The 22,432-nt window shown below is 33.7% G+C and overlaps 3 protein-coding genes across 5 annotated transcripts; all 3 read right to left on the minus strand.

Annotated features, from left to right (window-relative positions):
* Window positions 1–8,373: 8,373 nt before the first annotated feature.
* On the minus strand, window positions 8,374–9,281 carry LOC21390004 (zinc finger protein ZAT3). The gene has a single exon (XM_010113406.2). The coding sequence runs from the start codon at window positions 9,199–9,201 to the stop codon at window positions 8,398–8,400; it is 804 nt and encodes a 267-aa protein (XP_010111708.1). The 5' UTR covers window positions 9,202–9,281; the 3' UTR covers window positions 8,374–8,397.
* Window positions 9,282–10,160: 879 nt separating this feature from the next.
* LOC21390005 lies at window positions 10,161–14,944 on the minus strand. Of its 2 annotated transcripts, none has more exons than XM_010113407.2 (4): window positions 14,837–14,944; window positions 11,939–12,703; window positions 11,752–11,835; window positions 10,161–11,182 (listed from the first exon to the last, which is right to left on the minus strand). In XM_010113407.2, the coding sequence occupies exons 2-4, from the start codon at window positions 12,684–12,686 to the stop codon at window positions 11,085–11,087; spliced, it is 930 nt and encodes a 309-aa protein (XP_010111709.2). In that variant the 5' UTR covers window positions 12,687–12,703; window positions 14,837–14,944; the 3' UTR covers window positions 10,161–11,084. The 2 variants fall into 2 exon arrangements, with proteins under 2 accessions (XP_010111709.2, XP_024031377.1); XM_024175609.1 differs by lacking the exon at window positions 14,837–14,944 and adding an exon at window positions 14,518–14,745.
* A 2,418-nt stretch (window positions 14,945–17,362) lies between these two features.
* On the minus strand, window positions 17,363–21,137 carry LOC21390006 (ubiquitin domain-containing protein DSK2b). 2 transcript variants are annotated; one of them, XM_024175602.1, is made up of 8 exons: window positions 20,743–21,137; window positions 19,254–20,048; window positions 18,641–18,849; window positions 18,432–18,545; window positions 18,118–18,155; window positions 17,812–17,840; window positions 17,641–17,730; window positions 17,363–17,546 (listed from the first exon to the last, which is right to left on the minus strand). In XM_024175602.1, the coding sequence occupies exons 1-8, from the start codon at window positions 20,975–20,977 to the stop codon at window positions 17,398–17,400; spliced, it is 1,659 nt and encodes a 552-aa protein (XP_024031370.1). In that variant the 5' UTR covers window positions 20,978–21,137; the 3' UTR covers window positions 17,363–17,397. The 2 variants fall into 2 exon arrangements, with proteins under 2 accessions (XP_024031370.1, XP_010111710.1); XM_010113408.2 differs by having other exon boundaries at window positions 18,118–18,158.
* Between the last annotated feature and the right edge of the window lie 1,295 nt (window positions 21,138–22,432).

Raw genomic sequence — 22,432 nt, forward strand, 5'->3', positions numbered from 1 at the left:
TTGGGCGCCCTAATACGCGGGTCGGGGGCTTTTTGATAACGTTTTACTTTTTTCATAATTCTTTTCTAGCATGCCTAAAAAAATGTATGGATCGTGTCTGTAAAATTTCATTATTTTTCGACGTCGTTTTCATTTTATTATATTTTTTAAAGATGAAAAATAAAGAAAATCATAAAAAAATAGAATATTCATCAAAAAATGGTGCCACTTGTTGCATTAATTCCTAAAAATCATATATTAATTTCAGAATGATAACATAAAAATAAATGTAAATTGTCTACCCATCCCGGCCCCTGAACTAGCCCTTGATCGCCTCACTAAGCGGGCCCGGGGCTTTTTGACGGCGTTTTACTTTTTTCGTCATTCTTATGGCCATTTTTTTTTTGACATGCCTACACAAATGTAGGGATCCTGTCTACAAAATTTCATTATTTTTTGACGTCGTTTTTTATTTTATTATATTTTTTAAAGACGAAAAATAATGAAAATTGTAAAAAATAAAATATTCATAAAAAATGGCACTGCTTGTTGCATTAATTTCTAAACACAACATATTAATTTTAGAATGCAAAACATAAATAAAATTGTAAATTTTTGACCCATTTCGGCCCCTGAGCTGGCCCCTGGGCGCCCCACAAAGTGGGCCGGGGGCTTTTTGACTGCGTATTAGTTTTTTGTCATTTTTTGAGGCCATCTTTTTCTGGCATGCCTAGAAAAATGTAAGGATCGTGTTTGTAAAGTTTCATTATTTTTTGACGTCGTTCTTATTTTATTATATTTTTTAAAGACGAAAAATAAAACAAATCATAAAAAATAGAATATTCATCAAAAAATGGTGCCGCTTATTGTATTAATTCATAAAAATCATATACTAATTTTAGAATGTAAAACATAAATAAAAATGTATATTTTTAACCCATCCCGGCCCCTGGGTGCCCCACTACGCGGGCCGGGGGTTTTTTTACAACGTTTTACTTTTTTGTCATTTCTTTAGGCGATTGTTTTCTGACATGCCTAGAAAAATATAAGGATCGTGTCTGTAAAATTTCATTATTTTTTGACGTCGTTTTTATTTTATTATATTTTTTAAAGACAAAAAATAAAGAAAATCATAGAAAATAGAATATTCATCAAAAAATGGTGCCGCTTGTTGTATTAATTCCTTAAAATCATATATTAATTTTAGAATGCAAAACATAAAAATAAATGTAAATTTTTGACCCATCCAGGCCCCTGAGCTGGCCCCTGGTCGCCCCACTACGCAGGCCGGGGTCTCTTTGACAACGTTTTACTTTTTTGTCATTTTTATGGCCATTTTCTCTGACATGCCTAGACAAATGTAATGATCGTGTCTGCAAAATTTGGTTATATTTTGACGTCGTTTTTATCTTATTATGTTTTTTGAAGAGGAAAAATAAAAAAAAATCATAAAAAAAAATAAAATATTCATCAAAAAAGGTGTTGCTTGTTACATTAATTCTTAAAAATCATATATTAATTTTAGGATGCAAAAGATAAATAAAAATATAAATTTTTAACCCATCCCAACCCCTTAGCTGGCCCCTGGGTGCCTTAGTACGCGGGTCGGGGGCTTTTTGATAGCGTTTTACATTTTTGGTCATTTTTAGTAGCCATTTTCTTCTGGCATGCCTAAAAAAATGTAAGGATCGTGTCTGCAAAATTTCGTTATATTTTGAAGTCATTTTTATCTTATTATATTTTTTAAAGAGGAAAAATAAAGAAAATCATAAAAAAAATAAAATATTCATCAAAAAATGATGCCGCTTATTGCATTAATTCTTAAAAATCATATACTAATTTTAGAATGAAAAATATAAATAAAAATGTAAATTTTTGACCCATCCCGGCCCCTGAGCTGGCCCCTGGAGGCCCCACTACGCGGGTCGGGGGCTTTTTGACAGCGTTTTACTTTTTTTTGTCATTTTTTTAGGCCATTTCTTGCAAGCATGCTCAGAAAAATGTAAGGATTATGTCTGTAAAATTTCATAATTGTTTGACGTCAATCTTATTTTATTTTTCAAAGATGAAAAATAAAGAAAATCATAAAAAAATAGAATATTCATCAAAAAATGGTGCCGCTTGTTGCATTAATTCCTAAAAATTGTATATTAATTTTAGAATGCAAAACATAAATAAAAATGTAAATTTTTGAACCATATTGTCCCCTGGGCGCCCCACTACACAGGCCGGCGGCTTTTTAATAGCGTTTTACTTTTTTTGTCATTTTTTGAGTCCTTTTTTCGTAAGCATGCCCAAAAAAATGTAAGGATCGTTTCTGCAAAATTTCATAATTTTTTGACGTCGTTTTGATTTTATTTCATTTTTCAAAGATGAAAAATAATGAAAAACATAAAAAAAAAAATTGAATATTCGTCAAAAAATGGTGCCACTTGTTGCATTAATTCCTAAAAATTGTGTTTTAATTTTTAAATGCAAAACATAAATAAAAATATAAATTTTTTATCCATCTCGGCCCTTAAGCACCCCACTACGCGGGCCGGAGGCTTTTTAACAGAGTTTTACTTTTTTGTCATTTTTTGAGTCCATTTTTGCAGGCATGCCCAGAAAAATTTAAGGATCGTGTTTGCAAAATTCTATAATTTTTTGAGGTCATTTTTATTTTATTTTATTCTTCAAATACGAAAAAATAAAGAAAATCATAAAAAATAGAGTATTCGTAAAAAAATGGTGCCACTTATTGCATTAATTCTTAAAAATCATATATTAATTTTAGAATGTAAAACATAAATAAAAATGTAAATTTTTTATCCATCCCGGCCCTTGGGCTCCCCACTACGCGGGCCGGAGGCTTTTTAACATCGTTTTACTTGTTTTGTCTTTTTTATGCCATTTTTTGCAAGCATGCCCAAAAAAATGTAAGGATCGTGCCTATAAAATTTTATAATTTTTTGACGTCATTTTTATTTTATTTTATTTTTCAAATACAAAAAATAAAGAAAATTATATAAAATAGAATATTCATTAAAAAATGGTGCTGATCATTGCATTAATTCCTAAAAATTTTATATTAATTTTAGAATGCAAAACATATATAAAAATGTAAATTTTTGACCCATCCCAGCCCTTGGGCGCCCCACTACGCGGGCCGGGGACTTTTTGACAGCGTTTGATTTTATTTGTCATTTTTTGAGGCCATTTTTTACAAGCATGCCGAGAAAAATGTAAGGATCATGTCTGGAAAATTTCATAATTGTTTGACGTCAATTTTATTTTATTTTATTTTCAAAGATGAAAAATAAAGAAAATCATAGAAAATAGAATATTCATCAAAATATGGTGCCGCTTGTTGTATTAATTCCTAAAAATCGTATATTAATTTTAGAATGCAAAACATAAATAAAAATGTAAATTTTTTACCAATCCCGGTCCCTGGACGCCCCACTACGCGGGCCAAGGGCTTTTTAACAGCGTTTTACCTTTTTTGTCATTTTTTGCAAGCATGCCCAGAAAAATGTAAGGATCATTTCTACAAAATTTCATTATTTTTTGACGTCGTTTTTATTTTATTTTATTTTTCAAAGACTGAAAAATTAGTTATAGAAGTGAAAGGGAATAACGACTGCACATCATAATGAATATGACTTCGACCCCATGTCAAATAATTGATGGGGAAAAAATCTTCGACACTTGATTAATTATATATTTCCTCAGGATCACATGGCTGCAGGTGAAATTGAGGCAACAAAGATATAGAGTTGAATATTATTGCCTCAAAAAGAGTTTTATATAGATAATAAGAATGATCTTTGACTTGAGTATACAAGAGCTTTTTATTTGGCTATCATTTTTCAGTAGATCCTTAAGGATATGGTATTCTTAGTATAATTAGGAAGATAATATTTTCATGGGCATGCATGAAAACTTAGTGGACTAAAAAAGAAAGAAAGAAAAATTTTGTCATCAAAGCTTGCGGTATATAGTATAATGTGCTACAAGCCTACAACTTGAAAAACCTCAAGTGAGCTATAAAGTGTTGGTTTTAGGCTATAACTTATGCAATTACCGATACATATAATATAGTGCATGTAAGGAGTAAAATTAAACCTTAACAATCGTTTGTATTAACATGGATTAAAAGTAGGAGAAATTATGCATAAAATAAATTTTAAATTATAAGTTGACGAGTAGTACTAAAGATATCAACTCTAATATCAACTTGTTCATACCAGTTTCGAGTTGTTATCTTTGAATTTATTTATTTAAGTACATTTTAGTGTCTTTGGGAAGTTTGGGTTCTCGAAATAGATGCCGAGGTTCCCTTAAGTGAACCCGCTTTCTATATGTTTTATTTTTATTAGTTACAAACAACAGGAAATTAAATAAGTATACATTTATAATCCACAGCTCTCTTGACACTCTTCTTTAGAGAATTCTGAGCTGACTTGAGCATTGAAGAGTTTTTCTAGTAGGTACTTCAAATACTAGCATCCGAGTTCTGGGGAAGAACTAGGAAGCAAGCCACAGGTATAATAGTTGTTGGAACAGATTAATTTTAGTACCAACAATACTAATACCAATTTGCAGCAAAAGTTTCTAACCAAAAAAAAAAAAAAAAAAGTTGCAAAACTAAGCAATAATCTTTAGAAGTGATTCTCACAGATATTGTAAAAGTGACTAGATCCTCCATGAAAAAATCATCATGACCATATATATATATATATACATACACATATATATTCGGCTACTTTTTATGAGCTTTTACTCTATCTAACAGTTACAAATCTAAAGGTTAACAGTTAACATTGAATGTTAATTAGAAGCATTTTCCTGGAAAGGACACCTGGTGACCCAAAAGTCAGGGACTATACTTGGAAAGTTAACCAACAAAACGATCTTCCATATATGGGCACTCAGGCGTTTTGATATATGTTGATGATCATGAAGTCGATCGTTTTCCATGTACATGATAAATTATATATGTGTGTGTATAATATATATATATATATATATATTTATATATTATACATATGTTCTTTAAATTAGTGGAGTCTAATCAAGCCTTCAGCTAAGAAATCCTCTCATTGGATTATGGTTGGGTTAATTTGTTGCCTGATTAGCTGGTTTATTTATTCATTTATTCACAAAATTAATTATAGTGTAGTGGCCCGAGAATCAACTAATTAACCTAAACCTAAGTATGTATTCAGTGCTCTTCTTGAGTGTACTCACAGTCACATATATATTTTTTAATTACGAAAAATTATCAATAAACAAATTGGTTTCCAAAGCGGCAATGATTTTGATAAAAATATGTTATTGTCGCTGGATCACAATATTTAGAAAGTCTTAAGGTGCTCAATTACTTTCTAAGAAAGTTCAGGGTTTTACTACTATAAAAATGATGCACTAGCAAGGATTTTTGTAAGTGTTGGGACCGATGTTTATTTAAGGGAGGCAATAAAGTGCAACTCATTTAAAAATAATAGTGGTAGATATGGGAAATCACTATTCTATCTGACTCATAGAGTACGATGGTTCAACAATTTTATACGAGGAAGTAAGACTTAATTTTTATATATACATATATATATATATATATATTTGTATATAGTATTAGTCAAATGATGCATTCTCCCATTAATAACATATGCGTAATGGTTCTTTTCTCACAAAAACGGAGAATCTTTTCTAAACTACTTGAATCACCAACTAGAATCCTCTATTATGCAGATATGAGATATACTATTATGTAAGAGAGACATTATTATAATAAATTCCTCCATATTGATCTGATTAATATTTAATTTTGATGTAAAGATTACTAATCTGAAGTAGACCGGATTTATTTTGAAAAAGTTGTCGAGCTGTTTTATAGTGGAACATATATTAAGCTATATGAATGCTAAAAAATCAGAGCTTTAGCGTGTATTTCTAAGAAATTAAATATAGTATTGAAAGAAGGTTATAGGGACATACTAATGCATGAACAGTCTTGTTGAATGCATATGTTATGTTGGTATGTATACATACATATATATATATATATATATATAAGTGTATTGTTTTCATGATATGGGTATTAGGATTACACCCTAATTCCTGATCCGTCTATTTTGTCACCGCATATTTTCACCATATCAGAGAAAGAGTACAAGATGATTTATACCTCATAAATCATATTAGAAAGACGCCTATGGCTAGTTAGCTTAAATATCTACTTTTATAGAGCAAATAAAATGACTAGAAATAATATTAACGTAGAATGTCTAAAATAATTAGGTCAAATTGTGTTTGGTCGGGGAAAAAAATCATTAGTATAATTAGAAAACCTTAATTTGACAAATGTTATATAATGTTTATTTCTATTAATCGTGTCAATATTCTAGGTTAAAGTAGGAAACCTTAATCTTGGAAAACCAAAATTAGGGAAGTTTTTGATACTACTGCTAAAAACCAGTCTTCACGAATCCCTGAATAAGTGTACATATATATAAAGCAGCCGGCCGGAGTTACATATATATATATATATATAATAAATTACAATCTAGGAACTGATTTATTGAAGAAAGATAAATTGATTCGAGTGGACGTTTGGTTCATGGATTCAGAATTATGAGTCAGAATTATTTTTATTTTGCGTGTGTTTTTTTGAGAGAAAACATTGTAAAAAACTATGAATCAGATCAGGGACGAATACAGAAAACAAACGTCCCAATTATTTTCTGAATCTTTCTATGATGATCATGTTCTATTTGGTGTCTTACATAATCTTCTACTGTTTAGTTGTCTCAGAACAATAAAGTAATGTGGTCCATGCTTGCAATTAGGAATAGTTTATAGACATATTATTGTTCCGACATTTACTTTTCCATGGAACTATTCAGACATGCGGGTGACACTTGTTTATTAATTGTTAACACTAAAGAAGATGAAATATAATAAGAAATTAAGAAAATGATCATTATGTACCAACCATTCCAACTGTTTATTAAGAGAGCAAAACAGCAGAAATATTGCTCTCACTGTGGAGGCAAAGAAGAAAATAACAATAATTATGTAAGTTTTACTGTATACGTACACCGATCAAGACAGCTTTCTTCAAAACACAATATCAATCATAATAAATTAATCTCTTATAATTATAAATAAAACTTTTCTCCAACATGCATAACTAGCTAGTTAATTAGTTGTCGGCAATTATCTAGCTAATTAAAAAAAAATCATTTAGAACCATGAATCTGATTCTAAACACGCTTTTTTAAGTAAAGAAATTGATGGATGGGCTAATCAGAAACCAGTATTTCTCTCTAATCCCAATAGCACGCGGCGCGTATGATATGTGTCAAACAATGAATTTTCAAAACCAATTTATAAGAATATATAAGGAAGTACTTGTACGGCACTATGAATTGCATGACACAGACCAAATAGCCGCGTATGAAACAATATCTAAGGCCTTACTAGTTAGACCAATCGAATTAGTGGAACCCAAAATTTGAGCCCTGATCATTGAAAAACCAATATATATCTATATATATGTAGATACAGATATGAAGAGACCAATGTGTGTGTGTATGTGACAATGTCAAAACTGTCAAAACATTGGAACCTTTCAATTACAGAAGTCGTTTTGGATTTCTAGTACTATCAAATGGGAATTAATGAACATCCATAATAAACTAGTGACTTATTAGTGGTATCCTGAATTCATGTTTTCCCTGTGTTTGCGTATTCTAGCAATTTAGTCATCGAGACCTCATTTTCTACTAAACTCGTTTGTTTAAAGTCAAGAGAATTAATGTTAACTTATGAGTTACGGAAACTTAACTTCATCAGCTATTCTTTCAAAAAAAAATAAAATAAATAAAAATAGAGGAGAAATAAAGAAAGAAACTCATGAAGTGATTGTAAAACTACAAATATTCTTGGCGAGTTGGTAAAAGAAAGCAAAAAAACTAAACTAAAAAACTGGTATAAGATATGAGCTGATATAAACAGAAAAATCAAAGGAAATATTACATAACCATAAACGTTTATCACGATTCATATTGTCATCACTCTGTAATGATAAACAAACAAATTCACAATATTCATGAACAGGGAACATATAGTACTAGTTAGCAATCCCAATTATCAGACAAGATTCCGTATAAGTATTACAAATTTAAAGAGAATGTATAACACAAACTCAAGTCGTCTATCAAACAGTACTATATATAAATGTATAAATATACCTGTCTTCCAATTATAACATAATAGTATTTCATACAATGACGCATTTTTTGATCAAGTCAAATATCAATATTACACATACGAACGCTACCGCTATGACAAGTACAGTATAATTTAAGGACTTAGCAAAAGGACCCAACTAAGAAATCAAGAGTCCAAAAGTACATGAGCATTACTTATCTATCAAAGAGCCAACCTTAGATCCAAATTAGCAAGGCCCGGAGAAGAGGAATAAGAAGACGAAACTAAACAATAAGCATTATCATGAGATTCCATACCCGCAGGCAAATTCAAGTCAAAGTCCAGCCCAAAATTATTGTCATGAATATCACCAGTACTAGTACTGTTACTTGATGTTCTGGTCATGGCGAAACAGCCCTTGACGTTCTTGTGGCTGGCCCTGTGGCCCCCCAGCGCCTGGTGGGACCTAAACACCTTCTTGCAACTCGAACACTCGAAAAACGCACACGACACATGAGACACAGTAGTACTATTGTTGTTGTTGTTGTTGTCGTTTTTGTTGCCCTCTACATGATGATGATGATGATGATGATCGTAATTGTGAATAATATCATTATGATTGTCGTTTCCGTTGTTAGCGAGGAGGAGCAAGCAGGCGGCGATCTCGTAGTCCTCGAGGATGTCGTGCTGGGAAGCGATGACCGGATCAGAATTAGCAGGTCTGCGGTGGCTGGGAGGCGGGTTTATGCCGCGCCAGTGGCGCTCCGGGTGGCACCGCATGTGGCCGAAAAGCGCCTTCCACGACCAGAATTTCTTCCCACACTCGCTGCACGCCCTCACTGATTCCGCCGAAACGACGCCGCTTTGGAGCGGCGGAGGCGGCGGCGGCTTGGAGTTGGAGGAGCGCTTCTTGCGGGGTTTTGGGTGGTGTTTAGCGGCGGCGGAGGTTGACGCGCAGTCATGGTGGGTCGACGGTGGAGCGGGGATTAGTGGGAGATTGTGTTGGAAATCGAAAACGTTGTTCATCTCGAAATGTTGGAGAAGAAAATAATAAGGTTTCAAAAAGATTGAGAATTGGTGGAGGAGTGGCTTTTGAAGAGGGAAGAGGCGGTTACTTTTTTTTCTTGGGAATTGTGAACTGAGGGAGAGACGGTTTTTTTTCGGTTGGATACTGCCGTGATGGGTTGTTACGTGTTCGTTTTGGAATTACATTAGTGGTCTCCATTGCTTTCGCTCTGTGAGTGTATTAAATGTTAATTTTGTGCTTTATTGGGGGTAGAAGAGTAAAACTACTACAGTGTTAGAGCACCTATCTCTTTTGCGGCGCTACATTGTCGGAGTGGATATGTTTTTGGAGACGTGGTTTAATGCACAAGCTCTCCAACTTCACGTGTTGAAATGTTTGGGATAAAATTGCTTTTGCTCTTTGAGTTAACTGAACAACATTAGAAACTGATTCTCGGGACAAAAGACAGACATTAGAAACTGAATGGGGAAAGAATGTGTCTCGTCGACGTTAACTAATGTCAACCTAGTAACTGTTACTGTATAAAAGTAAGGACGATGTGCATCACGTTCTAAAACAATTTCTTCAATTTTCAAAAAAAAAAAAAAAAAGACTAAAACAAAACAAAAGGAATTTCTCAATTTATGCTCAATCTATGTTGTTTCTGGATCTGAAATACTCAGAATATCCGTTTTGATTGATGTCGTATTACTTCTCTCTAAATAAACAAATAGAATTGATTATTTTTTATTAAAGGTATTTTAGGATTTCATTTGTCAAAATGAACAATTGATCAGGAAACGGTATAGATTGAGGCATTGAACATAAATTGACAATCTGAAAATATAAAAGCACAATAGTCAATTCTAAAACAAATTCCTCAAAAAAAAAATTCCAAACAAGAAAAATAAATAAAATAAAATGGTCCAAGATGCAAAGTGTGTGTATATATATATATATATATTTATGTTTCAAAACAAAAAGTATATATTATATTAATAACCCGGGTTATGACCTCTTATATTAAAGAGTTCATAAGCAAAAGATAACTATACACAAATAATTAGTTATTATGTTTTGACATAGGACATTAGTACAACAAGTCTTCCAATCATAATATCTTCGATTGACTATAGATGCGTTATTTTCACCAATGGCCCATGAGAATATTCATTTACTCTAATCCTCCAATATTTATTGTTAAAGCTCTACCTACCCGACATTTATAAAATATATAGTTTTGATCCTTCTATTAATAAACTTTCTATTTCCAAACGAAATCTAACATAAGGATTGTTCAGGAGCATTTTAAAACAGATAAAATGGCTAAAAAAAGAAAGAAAGGAAGAAAGAGGAGAAAATGTAGTTTTGAAAAGTTCCAAAAGAAAAAAGAAATAGAACTTCGTTTCAAAACTATACTTCTTTTTTTTCACCTTGTTATCCCTTTTTAAAACCTGACGTGCAATCCTCGTGTTAGATTTCATCTAAAAATAGAGAGATCAAAACTACACTTCATAAACGTTGGGGTAGGTATATCAGCTAATAATAAATGTTGGAGGGCCGGAGTGAGATAAGTGAATATTCTTATGGCCATTGATGAAAATAACCATCAGATGAAAGCTAAAGACTAACAAGCATACTGCAAATGAGGCATTGCATTGCTGTGAAAAACGCTGCTCCAAGTGCAGGTAATAATCGTCACCAGCTTCCACCCTGACGGCTGAAAATCATTGCATACCGAGAAGATGAATAGTGTAGTCAAAACAGGGAAACAGCAGGACTTGCAGATAAGACCATGAAAAAAAAAAAAAAAAACAAGTTGGCATAAGTTTATCAGGCTTCAGCACTGAAAACCCTAAAACCCCCTCCTCCTGAAGGCTGGGACGGTGGAGCGGAGACCATCTTACTTCTCCTGCCGGTCTTGATAAGTTGAGGGTAAGATTGTCGGCTTCAATGGTTTTCCTAGAACATTCAGAACCCCAACCCGCTGCAACTCTTTTGCTGCAGTTACATAAAAATGAAAGCGTGTCACAGCAGAAAACAAAATCTATCACCGCCATAGAACTATGGCATTGTAAGTGCTACAAGTCGTGATTCTATTACATGTTTTGGAACATGAGATTCTAGTTACTGCTGAGAAATTACGTAACTGATCCAAAAGCTGACTCTTCCAGAAGGAAGTCTAAGTCAACTTGATAATAAAATCGAGCCTTTTACATCTACTCACTGTCCTCAGCAATTGAAGAGGGCATTCAACAAGGCAAGAGTAAAGAATAAAGTTAAAAATATAGATGGCTGCCAGTTAAACGACAGCTAACCAAAAATTACTAGCTGCTCACAAGGGAAGTACATAAGGTAACATCATGCTCGTATAAGCATAAAAGCACAAAAAGGAAAAGGAAATAAAGGGATGATAAACTTGAATCAATATGCTTGTGAACTTTCCTTGTTTTCAGTTGCACAATAATTAATCACTTTTTTCGTGAACACAACGAGACTATAATTTAGGTTCTGTTAAGCTTTTAAAGTGGAAAAATAAAGCATGAAAATTCCAAAATTTGGATATATACCTTCCTCTAGTGAGAGCTGAATTGACCTCTTTTCCAACTCAACCGCATGTCTACTTAGCTCAACTGAGGAGAGTGACCGAAGCACTAAAAGAATCACACAAATCAAAGAATCAAGTGATGCTATTAGAAAGTAAACAGTGAAACAAGAAAGCATCTTTGAGAAAGTTTTCCAGATTAAAATGCATACTCTTAACATATTCCTCTTGCTGTGATTGGTCCAGTTTCTTCAATAGTAACTGTAGCCGGTAATAACGATCTTCCCAGTGCAGATTTCTTAATGCTTTTAGATTATCCAATGTTGGGGCTGCGGAAACACGGGGTTGATGGGTGGGTTCTGCTGGGGTACCAGAAGCAACAGGAAGCTGATCAGATTCTGCTGACGCTAACCTCATACCAGACTTTCCGGGAGGAGGAGGAACAGAGGGTTTTCCAGATGGGATCATGGAAGAAGACACCGTAAAAGGGGCGATTGCTGGAAAACAAGATACTTTTGGCTCCTTAATTTGAGATGTAGGTTGTGTGGTCTCCTGCTGCTGACCAAGTTGCCTTATAGTTGAAGAATTAGTATTGATGTTTGCGCTATCACAAGTGCTGCTCTTGCCTAATTCCGCCTCCGACTTTCTGCGGACATAGACAAGATGCCCATTCGGGGAATTATTGTTAGGAGAATAGTGTTGAGAAGGGCTCTCTGGGCACTCAGGTGAGGCTCTCTTTGTGCCAGAAAGTTTAGTGGTATCGGTGATAGGTCCTCTATCCTTTAGTAAAGGAGAGTTTCCATTAGAATTGGGAACTGTAATTATATTATTGTTTTGCAGATCCCTCAACACTGTCTTCTTTATAGCAACTGGTAATTGCTTATCACCAGTAGGCAAGTCAGTTTCAGAATTGCCCATCCCATATTCACTGAATTTAGAATCTATGGTTTGCTGAACCATTTGAAGTAACTTACTTTCTGATGCAAAAATAAAAGATATTCATTAAAAACAGTCACAAGATTAGAGATCAAATCAACAAATAGACACAGTGTGAAGAATCTAAAATCGAGAAAAAATATGAATTTATGCGAGCCCCCTCGACGCATACGCTACGTTTGTTATAACAGTGGTGAACTGAAAAGAATTATCATTCAACAGTTTTGGCAAACAAAGATGGATCTGACAGTAAAACTCTGTCCTTTTACCTATTAACTCTCCATGTTAATGGTATTTCTAAACACAAGATATAACCAGACAAATTTCAAGATATGACTGTGCGGGGGTTGGGTCACTTGCACCATGGCTCAGCGCAGCAAACAGATTTTCTTTTTTATCTTGTAGACTTAGATAGCTATAAAGAAAATTTTGAAAGAGAAAAGGATCAAATGAGAAATAGATTGCACGTCAACAGTAAACAGAAATGCAAAACAGAAAACATCATCACCCTTTACGGTTGGAAAAGGGAAAAAGGGGACATAAAAACAAGAATATCGTGAAAAATCAATTAGAGGAACAAGAACTTTGGATGTTTTCAGGAAAACCATTTCAAATTCAATAATATTACAAGAAAAATGTGCCACAAAAAGGGGGGAAAAGGGCCTACTGTGTTTGATATGAGTTTTAGAAGCAAGCTTTCATATTCTTGGGCTCAAAAGCAGCATTTAACACTTGTTAGATTCTAAGCCAAAGTATACCTACTCTAGAAGCATTAAATAGTGCAAAGTTAGTCACAACATGAATTTTACAATTATATAGTCTAAAACAAGTCATAATATGAAGACAAAAATGGCATAGTCCAAAATAAGTCATATTATGAAGATAAAGCCTTCATAGACGAAAGTTACATAGTTTGAATGTTGTGACCATATTGCTTGCAATTCTGATATCAAACAAATCATAAAAATCTAACATTTTACAACACCATAATCATACCAATGTCCGCTAAATATCAAACTAATTTCACAAATCTCAAAGAAATCTCACAAACATGAACTTCAGACAATATCCAACTAATCAGAAAACCCAATTTACAACAAAGAACAATCTAACCAAACAAATATCAATCTTCCAAAAAATAGTAAAATAATCGACAAAAAATCACAATTAGCTAAACACGAACTAATCAAAATAGAAACTTTCACCAATATCAACCAAAAATCACAATAGCAATGTTCAACAATCAAACAAATTCAGAAAACATCAATCAATTATCAAAAACTTCCAGAATAAAATGAACTCCATAAACTAATTTCTATTTCATAAATTAAACTTCAGATAAAACTTTCAAGCACAAAATTTCAATAATCTATAAACCCAAGTTTCACTTCAAACAAAAGTGACAAACACAATCAAAGCTCTTTTCATTCTTTTAGTCAACAACCGCTACCTCGGGCATAAATTTAACGAAAATTTCCTTAACCTAGCCACTCTACTGTTTTTCTTTCCTTCCCAAATGGACCTGTTTATTATCTCCATTCCCACTCCTCAATGTCTCAATCTCATCTTCACAAGGCAACCCATTTGCAAATCATAACAACCACACAACCCAAATGGGGAAACTCCACCGTTACCATTATTAACCAATGAGCTAAGATTTCCATTCCAAAGCAACCCATTTCAAGATTTGTAAAATCCATGAAAACCCATCATAGAATCAAAAAGAAACATACGATTATAACAGAAACGTTCATATCCCCTCAAAGACTCGGTTTTTTTCCCCCACAAAATCCCAGCTAACATTCAAGATTCAAGCCAGATTCTTGAAACAAACATTACAAAAAATTAAACCAACCATGTAGAAGCTTGGCGTTGGCTTGCAGGTGGCTTGAAATCTGCTCACGAAAACGCAAGGGGATCTATCGGAGCTCTAGGGTTTTTCTAAGAAAAATGCGCTTAAACCAAGGGCTGAGAAATTAAAAGATTTGATCGTTTTCTTTCGGCGCACGCCTAAAACTATGAATGCAAATCGTGCAAAGAAGAGAGAATAAGAGAATAAAGCTGTGACTTAGAGAGAGATAACATAGAGAGAGAAAGTTGGATTGAATTGAAGAAGAAGAAGAAGACGAAGAAGAAGAAGAAGAAGAAGACGAAGAAGGGGACGAGAATTTTACCTTTAGCTCATTGGAGCCGTTTCCGGCGGAAGGGGGAGGGTTCGGATTCAAAAGCAACAAGCTTTGGCTCCGACTCCTCTTTAAGGCACAGGATTATTAGTTCTTTTTTTTTTTTTTTAATCAGGTAAATACTTGTTTGACCATATTTTTTAATAAATAGCCGAGTTTTTTTTTTTTTTTTTTAGTAAAATAGTCGTTTTTTAAGTAATTAACCAATCACTTATTCATTATTATAATATATCCATCATTATTATAATTATCAATGATTTATTAACATGAACATAAACATAATTTATTGATGGTAATTGATCTCAATTAATTATTAATAATAAAAAATTATCGAGTTAATAATAAATTTAAATTAATAAGTGATAGACCACTAATCAATTAGTAATAAATTAATTAATTAATAATTAATTACTAAATTAATTTATCATTGACCATTAAATTAATAAAATAGACGATCATTTTATTAATTTATAAAACTTCGGCTATTTAAAAAAAAAATAAAAATGGGCATATATGCTATTATCCCCTTTTTTATCATTTTAGTCCCTTGGTTGCACGTGAAAAACGTTCCAAATGGGTCCCTATATTTGACAATATATAACAATTTATCCTAAAGAATCTGAAACATGCACTCTTTGCCACAAAACTTCTAATATTCGAAAAGTTGGCGTAGCCTTTTTTTGGTTAATTATATCTTCTACTTATGAAATTTTTCGATTTATTCCTCTTGTTTTAAGAAACTATGAAGATATGTTTTGAATTTGAAAAACTTATTTTGATTTCCTCCCTGTGCATTTTATGAATAGAAAGGGTTGGGAAAAACGAGTTAGTTTATGAAAAATATTTTATAGATTTTGAAAACATAAAAAACCCTAATATAAAACACTAAATTTCAGAACAAAGATATTGAATTTTATATTTTAAATGTTAAAATATTTTTGAAATTTTTTATTTTGGAAAAAAAAAATAAATTTGGTCTAATAAAAGGTATCTTTGTCTTTTCTTCTTTTTTTTAAACAAAGCTTGCGAGGATGAAATTAAACAAGTTTTTCAAATTCAAATAGAACTTTGTAGTTTTTAGAAATAGAGGGACAATTTAGAAATAACTAAAATTGAAAGGTATAATTATGTGATTAACCTTATATATATATATATATATATATATGTATATATAACAGTTGCAAGACTTGTGGTGGAGTTTGGAGAATAAGGAAAAAAAAATAGAATCATGAATAGAGATCGCTAATAATTGCAACTTTCGCGATTTCTTATTGCTTGAAATATAAATAAAATGAAAGAATTATCTCTCTTACCAGAAAAAAAAAAAATAGACATTATGTAGTAAAATAGTTTTTTTTTTTTTTTTTGGTTACTGATAATGAAGAGAACAGACAAATTTTATCAATAATATGTGAATAGAATCAATTATTTTAGACATTAAATACGAGATTCTCTAAAAACGACCATTCTTTCAGCCTAAAAGATTCAATCATTTTTATTACTCCTTAAACATGGGTTATTTTCCCAAATCACTCTAAAACAAATAAGAATATCGTGTCAAATAGAATATCTTCCTGTATATATTTACACGACTCTATCCATATACATATGTATCTTCCCTAAAGCGAGTGGTAACGCCTTCTTTTGAATACTGTTCGCTGTTCTTATACTTTGGGTTCCAAGACAAATTGCACATCCTTGAGTTCTCACTAACACATTGCTTTCTCTTCCTATTCCACAGACACAAAAAAGAAATACTCTCTTTTTATCACTTTCTACGTTTACTATTTAATAAGTGAATTTTATTATCTTATAAACTGCTTAAATAACGTGTTAAAACCATAAATATAAAAAAATTACAAAGAGAGAGTGATAGAAAAAATATCTGTCAAGTAATACTAGCATTTCTATTTTTTATCTGTCAAGTAATACTAGCATTTCTCAAAATAGAATGGCTCGTGTGACTTACAATTCCGCAGGTATGGCCTGGGAATTCAAACCCAAATAATGCAGATATATATGCTAGCGAGAGCCACAATAAATATCAAACAAAGGAGGGAAAAGAAAAGATTATACGAGTAAAAGTGCTGTTTTATATATTCCTCAAAATATAATAAGCCGAGCATTTCACGAAATGCAAATACTTAAAGATGTAATAAATGTACATATGCTACGAGGGAGAAATAAGAAGAGAGAGAAAGGGGGAGGCGCCAAAGAGTCCTGTAAGGCATATGCATATATAGACAAGTTCACAGCTCTATGACATGGTGTGTACTTGCTTATTCACACGCCCAAAATGAAAATCTACAGCTGCTCGTATTTCTCTCGCATCATCATTGCAAGACCCCTAAGTCCAAATCGTCTAATTTTACATGTCCACAAGAAATTATCAATTCCAAGAAAGGAAAAGGAAAAAAAAAAAAAAAAAAAAAAAAAAAAAAAAAAAGGGGGGGAGAGAAAAAGCAGGGTTTATTGCCCATGATTTCCTAAAAGCCGTTCCACAGCAGCGTGGACATGAAAAGAAAGAGAGAGAGAGAACCACCAAGCAGGGTTTATTGCCCATGATTTCCTAAAAGCCGTTCCACAGCAGCGTGGACATTCCCCGAAGTCGCACGCAATGCCCTGATATTCTCTTGGGTGTCGAAGAAACCCATTTCCTGAAGCTGTGACAGCTGAGTTGCGTAAAGTTCTTCCGGCGGAACTACAGGGAAGACAATTTTTAAGGGGCAAAAGTAAGACTCCAACTAAGAAAAGCGAAAGCTTAAAAAACATGTGAAAAACAAGGAAATCCTAACCATCTGGGTTGTTTGGTACTGCAAAGCTGCCAGCTCCAAGACCACCAAACATGTTCATCAGCAACTCCAGCCCAGTATTATTAGGTGTACCTATTTGATTCAATGATGTTAGAAAAAATTGAACTACAGACACACTAACAATAAAATCATCCTTTTGTACGTCCTACATACCTGTATTGGCACCAGTCTGGGCTGAATCCCTGCAAGAGGTCACAGTAATGATGAGTAATGTAATAAATAATGAATAAATACATTTATTAATGAAAGCCATCCAAAGTAATAATACAAGGAAACGTTTATAGAGAACTGGTTGCGATAACCATTGTGTTGTTGGAAACTTAGAACGGTAGTCAAACTATGAAGTGTGTCCGACAACCCAAAAAATTTTAGGAACTTCAGCAAGTCTTAAGGGTAGCCAAAGAAAGGTATCACACACGTTCATATTTCTGTATTAAAGAGTAGATACGTCTGACTTACTGGGTTGATTGTTGTCTATTGAGCTGAGGTAGAAGTGACTGCTGTAAAGTAAGCATTTGATGTAAGAGGAAACAAGAGAAGTCAAGCAGAGTAATTAACATTGAAACACACTCAACTTCCTCACTAAACAAAATCTTCTGATAATAAAACTGGATTTCCACAATAAGAGGCATCAGCCAACACGTATGATACATACATGCATGCAAATACAGTCACAACTCACAAGGATACATACATGTATGCACAAGTTTAGACAGGTAAACAAACAGACCCATTTCATGGATGCAGTTCTTCAGACTGAAAGAGTGACGTACCTGCAATGTCTCTGGATTTGTCAACTGACGAAGAAGTTCTGGATTTTGCATCATTTCTCTAAGTTGAGGATTCAAATCAACCATGCCGCGCAGTTGCGGATTGAGACTTAGAATCTACGACTCAGAAATTAGTATTTAAATCTGAACATAAGAAAAAAAAAGCTAATAAAAGTATACGTATATATATCTGAGCTGTTCAATAATAATACCTGATTCATATATTGGGGATTAGATAGCAAGCTTTGCATCATCTGCGATATAGCTGGATTTTGTAAAAGCTGATTCATTTGAGAAACGTCGGGCATTGCAGAGAGCATCTGGTCCATATTGGGGAGACCAAGCCCGCCCAGACCAGCAACGCTAGGTGGCCTAGCATCGCCACTACGATTTGGTCTAGCAGTGTTTGTCTGGGTCCCTCCTGACAGTTGCAAAACATAAATTTTAGATATATACAACTTGAAGAAGTATTCAGAAGCGACCAGAAAAGAGGGATTATCTAAGATCAAAATTTAAGGAGAGAAATTGGTTTCAAATCAAATATAAGCACAAAATTAGATACTCTTAACAGCTGATTATATACAGCTAAGAAACAAACAGTAGGTAAGAACTTGAATTGAACATCTAATTTCCCGTCACAGATTAGCAACTGTATTTGCTTTTACAGAAAACGAAATAAAAATTTAAAATCCACGTTCAGTGTTTATTTACCGTCCAATGACATCACATGAGCCATGACATTGACATTAGAATGTGGCAATATTAAAGTAGCTGAAAAAATATAGATCAACTTTGCTAAGAGACTATAAACTGACAGAAGCTTACCACCAGTAGTATTGCTCCAAGGATTAGGCAGTGGGTTTGTATTTGGAGCAGCTTGACCCGTAGTTGTTTGAGCACCCGTGCCTGAAGGATTGTTAGCCCCATCCCTAACTTGTGCCCCACCTTGGTTCCCCAAGAGAGCAGCAAATGGATTTGAGCCCAAATCATTCCCAGCGTTCCCAGTCATTGTTGTCGCATTAAGAAACGGCTCCTGAACATTCTCATACATACGCCTGAGCATATTAAATCCCTCAGGAGAAGATTCAATATTACTCATTGCCCTGTCAGTGTTTCTCATCATCTCACGCATGAGCTCAGGGTTCCTAGCAGCTTCCAATGTCTGACGGAGAATCCCGGGGTCATTGAGTATATGTGCAAGCTCAGGATTCCTATCAATTATCTCACGCATCTGCGGATTGCTCATAATCAGGCTTCGCATTAAGTCAGGGTTATTCATTAGGCTCTGAATGGCAGGCATGTTCATTATTTCCCTCATCATGTTCGGGTTCTGGGTCAGTTGTTGCTGCACTTGTTCAAATTCAGGAAGCCCAGCTCCAAACAAACCAGCTGCACCACCATTACCAGCACTAAGTGGGTTCAAACCCAATCCAGGGAATAGAGACGACCCAAGAAGATTATCAAGCCCTGCACCTTCAGTTGAACCAACACCTCGTGTAACGCCTGGGGAAGTATTAGAATTAGTATTAGGAGCTGTAGGAGCTGTACTTCCAGAAGTAGGTGTCGATGCAGCCGGGGCAAAACCACGAACCATGTGAACTGTATGATCTGCCGCCAAACCTTTAAACAAAAAGAAGAGGACCAGTCAATAGAGAGCAAAAAACACCATAATTACACAAAAACAGAGTTTCTAACAGAAGGTATACACCATCATAGACATGAGACTAAAAACAGAACTTCCGAGCAAACCTAAACCAGAAAACTGAGAGTTTTATCTTCTGGTATAAAGAGATCTCCAAACAGAAGCGCGATCATGTAAAAAATCAAAGCGAAGTAGCGAGCCAAAAATATTTCTTTATATTACTCCATAAAAACAAGGGAAAAACAAAAAAAAAAAAAAATATATATATATATATATATATGTAAACCCAACAAGCTAAAATGAATCGGATTCGTTCTTTCCATGCCAATAATAAATCTACCGTGGATGTTAATTTTCCAACAAAATACGATACCCTAAGCAACCAAAGCAGCTCCAAGCCATGCGAAAAAGTCAAAACCAAATATGCCCCAATTCTTAATCCACAATTTCTTTTTTATGAGAGAGAAAAATTAATCCATAATTTTCAACACCGAAAAACCACTCACAATCACACAAAAAAAGGGTGACCAATATCACAAATTCGGAACAGAATCTATTCAAATCATATCGTCAGCTCTCAAAATCAGATTGAATAACAAAAAATCCACATTCAACAGCAAGCCGACAAACAACCCAAATATCGGATTCTCCGAGAATGAAAAAAACCCTTACCGTAACTGAGTAGGGTTTGATCGTCCTTCAAGATGCGACCTTTGTAGATCAACCTCTGCTGATCAGCTGGCACATCGCAATTCTGAGCCAGCAACGCCTTGAACGCCTCGACCGTGGACTCGAGGCTCGTCCGGACCGTAAATTTCGAACCGTTTGAGCACCGGACATTGACCGGCACTTGTTCTTCGCCTTCACCACCGACTTTAGGCTCGCTGGAATCGCCCTCGGCACCCATAATTCTGCACTAAAACCAGTAGATCGATCGAAGAAAAACGAAAACCCTAACCCTAACTCTATCCCCAAAAGAAGGATTATAAATCAAATACCCACCACAACGCGATAGGTATCTTTGAAGGAGAAGAAGAAGAAATTGTGTTTTTTTTTTTAAATAAATGAAATATATGTAGCCTATATATATTATAAAAATAAAAATAAAAATAAATGAAAAAAGAAAATCTAGAAAAAGTCGAAATAGAACAGGAAGATGATTGGAGAAAACTAAAATTATTAGGAATTAATAAACACCGGTGGTGTCTGTGGAATACGAAGAGAGAGAGAGAGAGAGTAGTTCTTCTAAGAGAAGAAAGGAAAAGGGGTCACGTTCTCTACGGTTAGGTTCGCATATTCTATGATCTGTAAGTTTTACTATTAGTACGGTTACCAATCAGCTTACGCCACGCTCGCAATTGTGCGACCTTTTTTTTTTTTTTGATAATTAATCGTGCGACCTTTGTTGTTGTGAACCTTTCGCTTTTCATTAGGGACAGAGGAAGGCCTTGGTGACCTGGGCCTTGTGTTTTAATGGATGATGAATACGCTCTGGGCATGCTAAAGGCCCTCCTTAAGAGTATGGGCCAAGCGAAATTGATTGTTAGCCCATTTAATAAAGGCGTATTAATGTAAATAGATGAAATTACCCGAGGATTTGTTCTCTGAGTCGAATCATGGTTCATAGTTTATTACAGTATTTTTTCTCATAAAAATATACGTAAAATTAAAAATGATTCTAATATCATAGTTTTAATCCATGAACCAAACGGACTTTAACAAATTCCCTATATTTACTTTTTAAGTTTTCCCCTTGAATTTAAAAAATCGGCATTTTTTCCCCTACAACTTTAAAACATGATTATTTTTTATGGACACCCTCTCAACTTTACGAGTTTGATAATTTGGTCAGTTGACTTTTTTCTTAGCAATTAATCCTTTAAGCTTTAAAATTTGTTGCAATGTTGGTCAAAAATAAAACGAATTAAAAAATTTAGACGATATCTTCCACATGAGTGTTTAATGAGGGTAATTAATATCTTTTTACCTCGAATTAATCCTCATATACGCATCACAAGTAAAAAAAAAAAATTTTGAAATTGAGAGAACCGTTTTGGGAGAAAAATTGGGGGTCCTTCAATTTCAAAAAAAAATTTCATTCATGACATATATAAAGGGTTCAATTCGATGCAAAAAGACAATAATTATCCTTAATAAGCATTCACATGGAAGATATCGTCTAAATTTTTAATTTCATTTTTAATTTGACTAACATTGTAAAAAATTTCAAAGTTTTCAGGGGTGATTTACTAAGAAAAAAAAATTCAAGACCTAATTTATTAAACTCGTGAAGTTGAGTGAGTATATATAAAAAAGCCCCAAGACATTATCAAACTTCTTTCAAAAAAAAAAAAAATATATA

This window comes from Morus notabilis, unplaced genomic scaffold (assembly GCF_000414095.1).
Source record: "Morus notabilis unplaced genomic scaffold, ASM41409v2 Scaffold1112, whole genome shotgun sequence".
Classification (NCBI taxonomy): domain Eukaryota; kingdom Viridiplantae; phylum Streptophyta; class Magnoliopsida; order Rosales; family Moraceae; genus Morus; species Morus notabilis.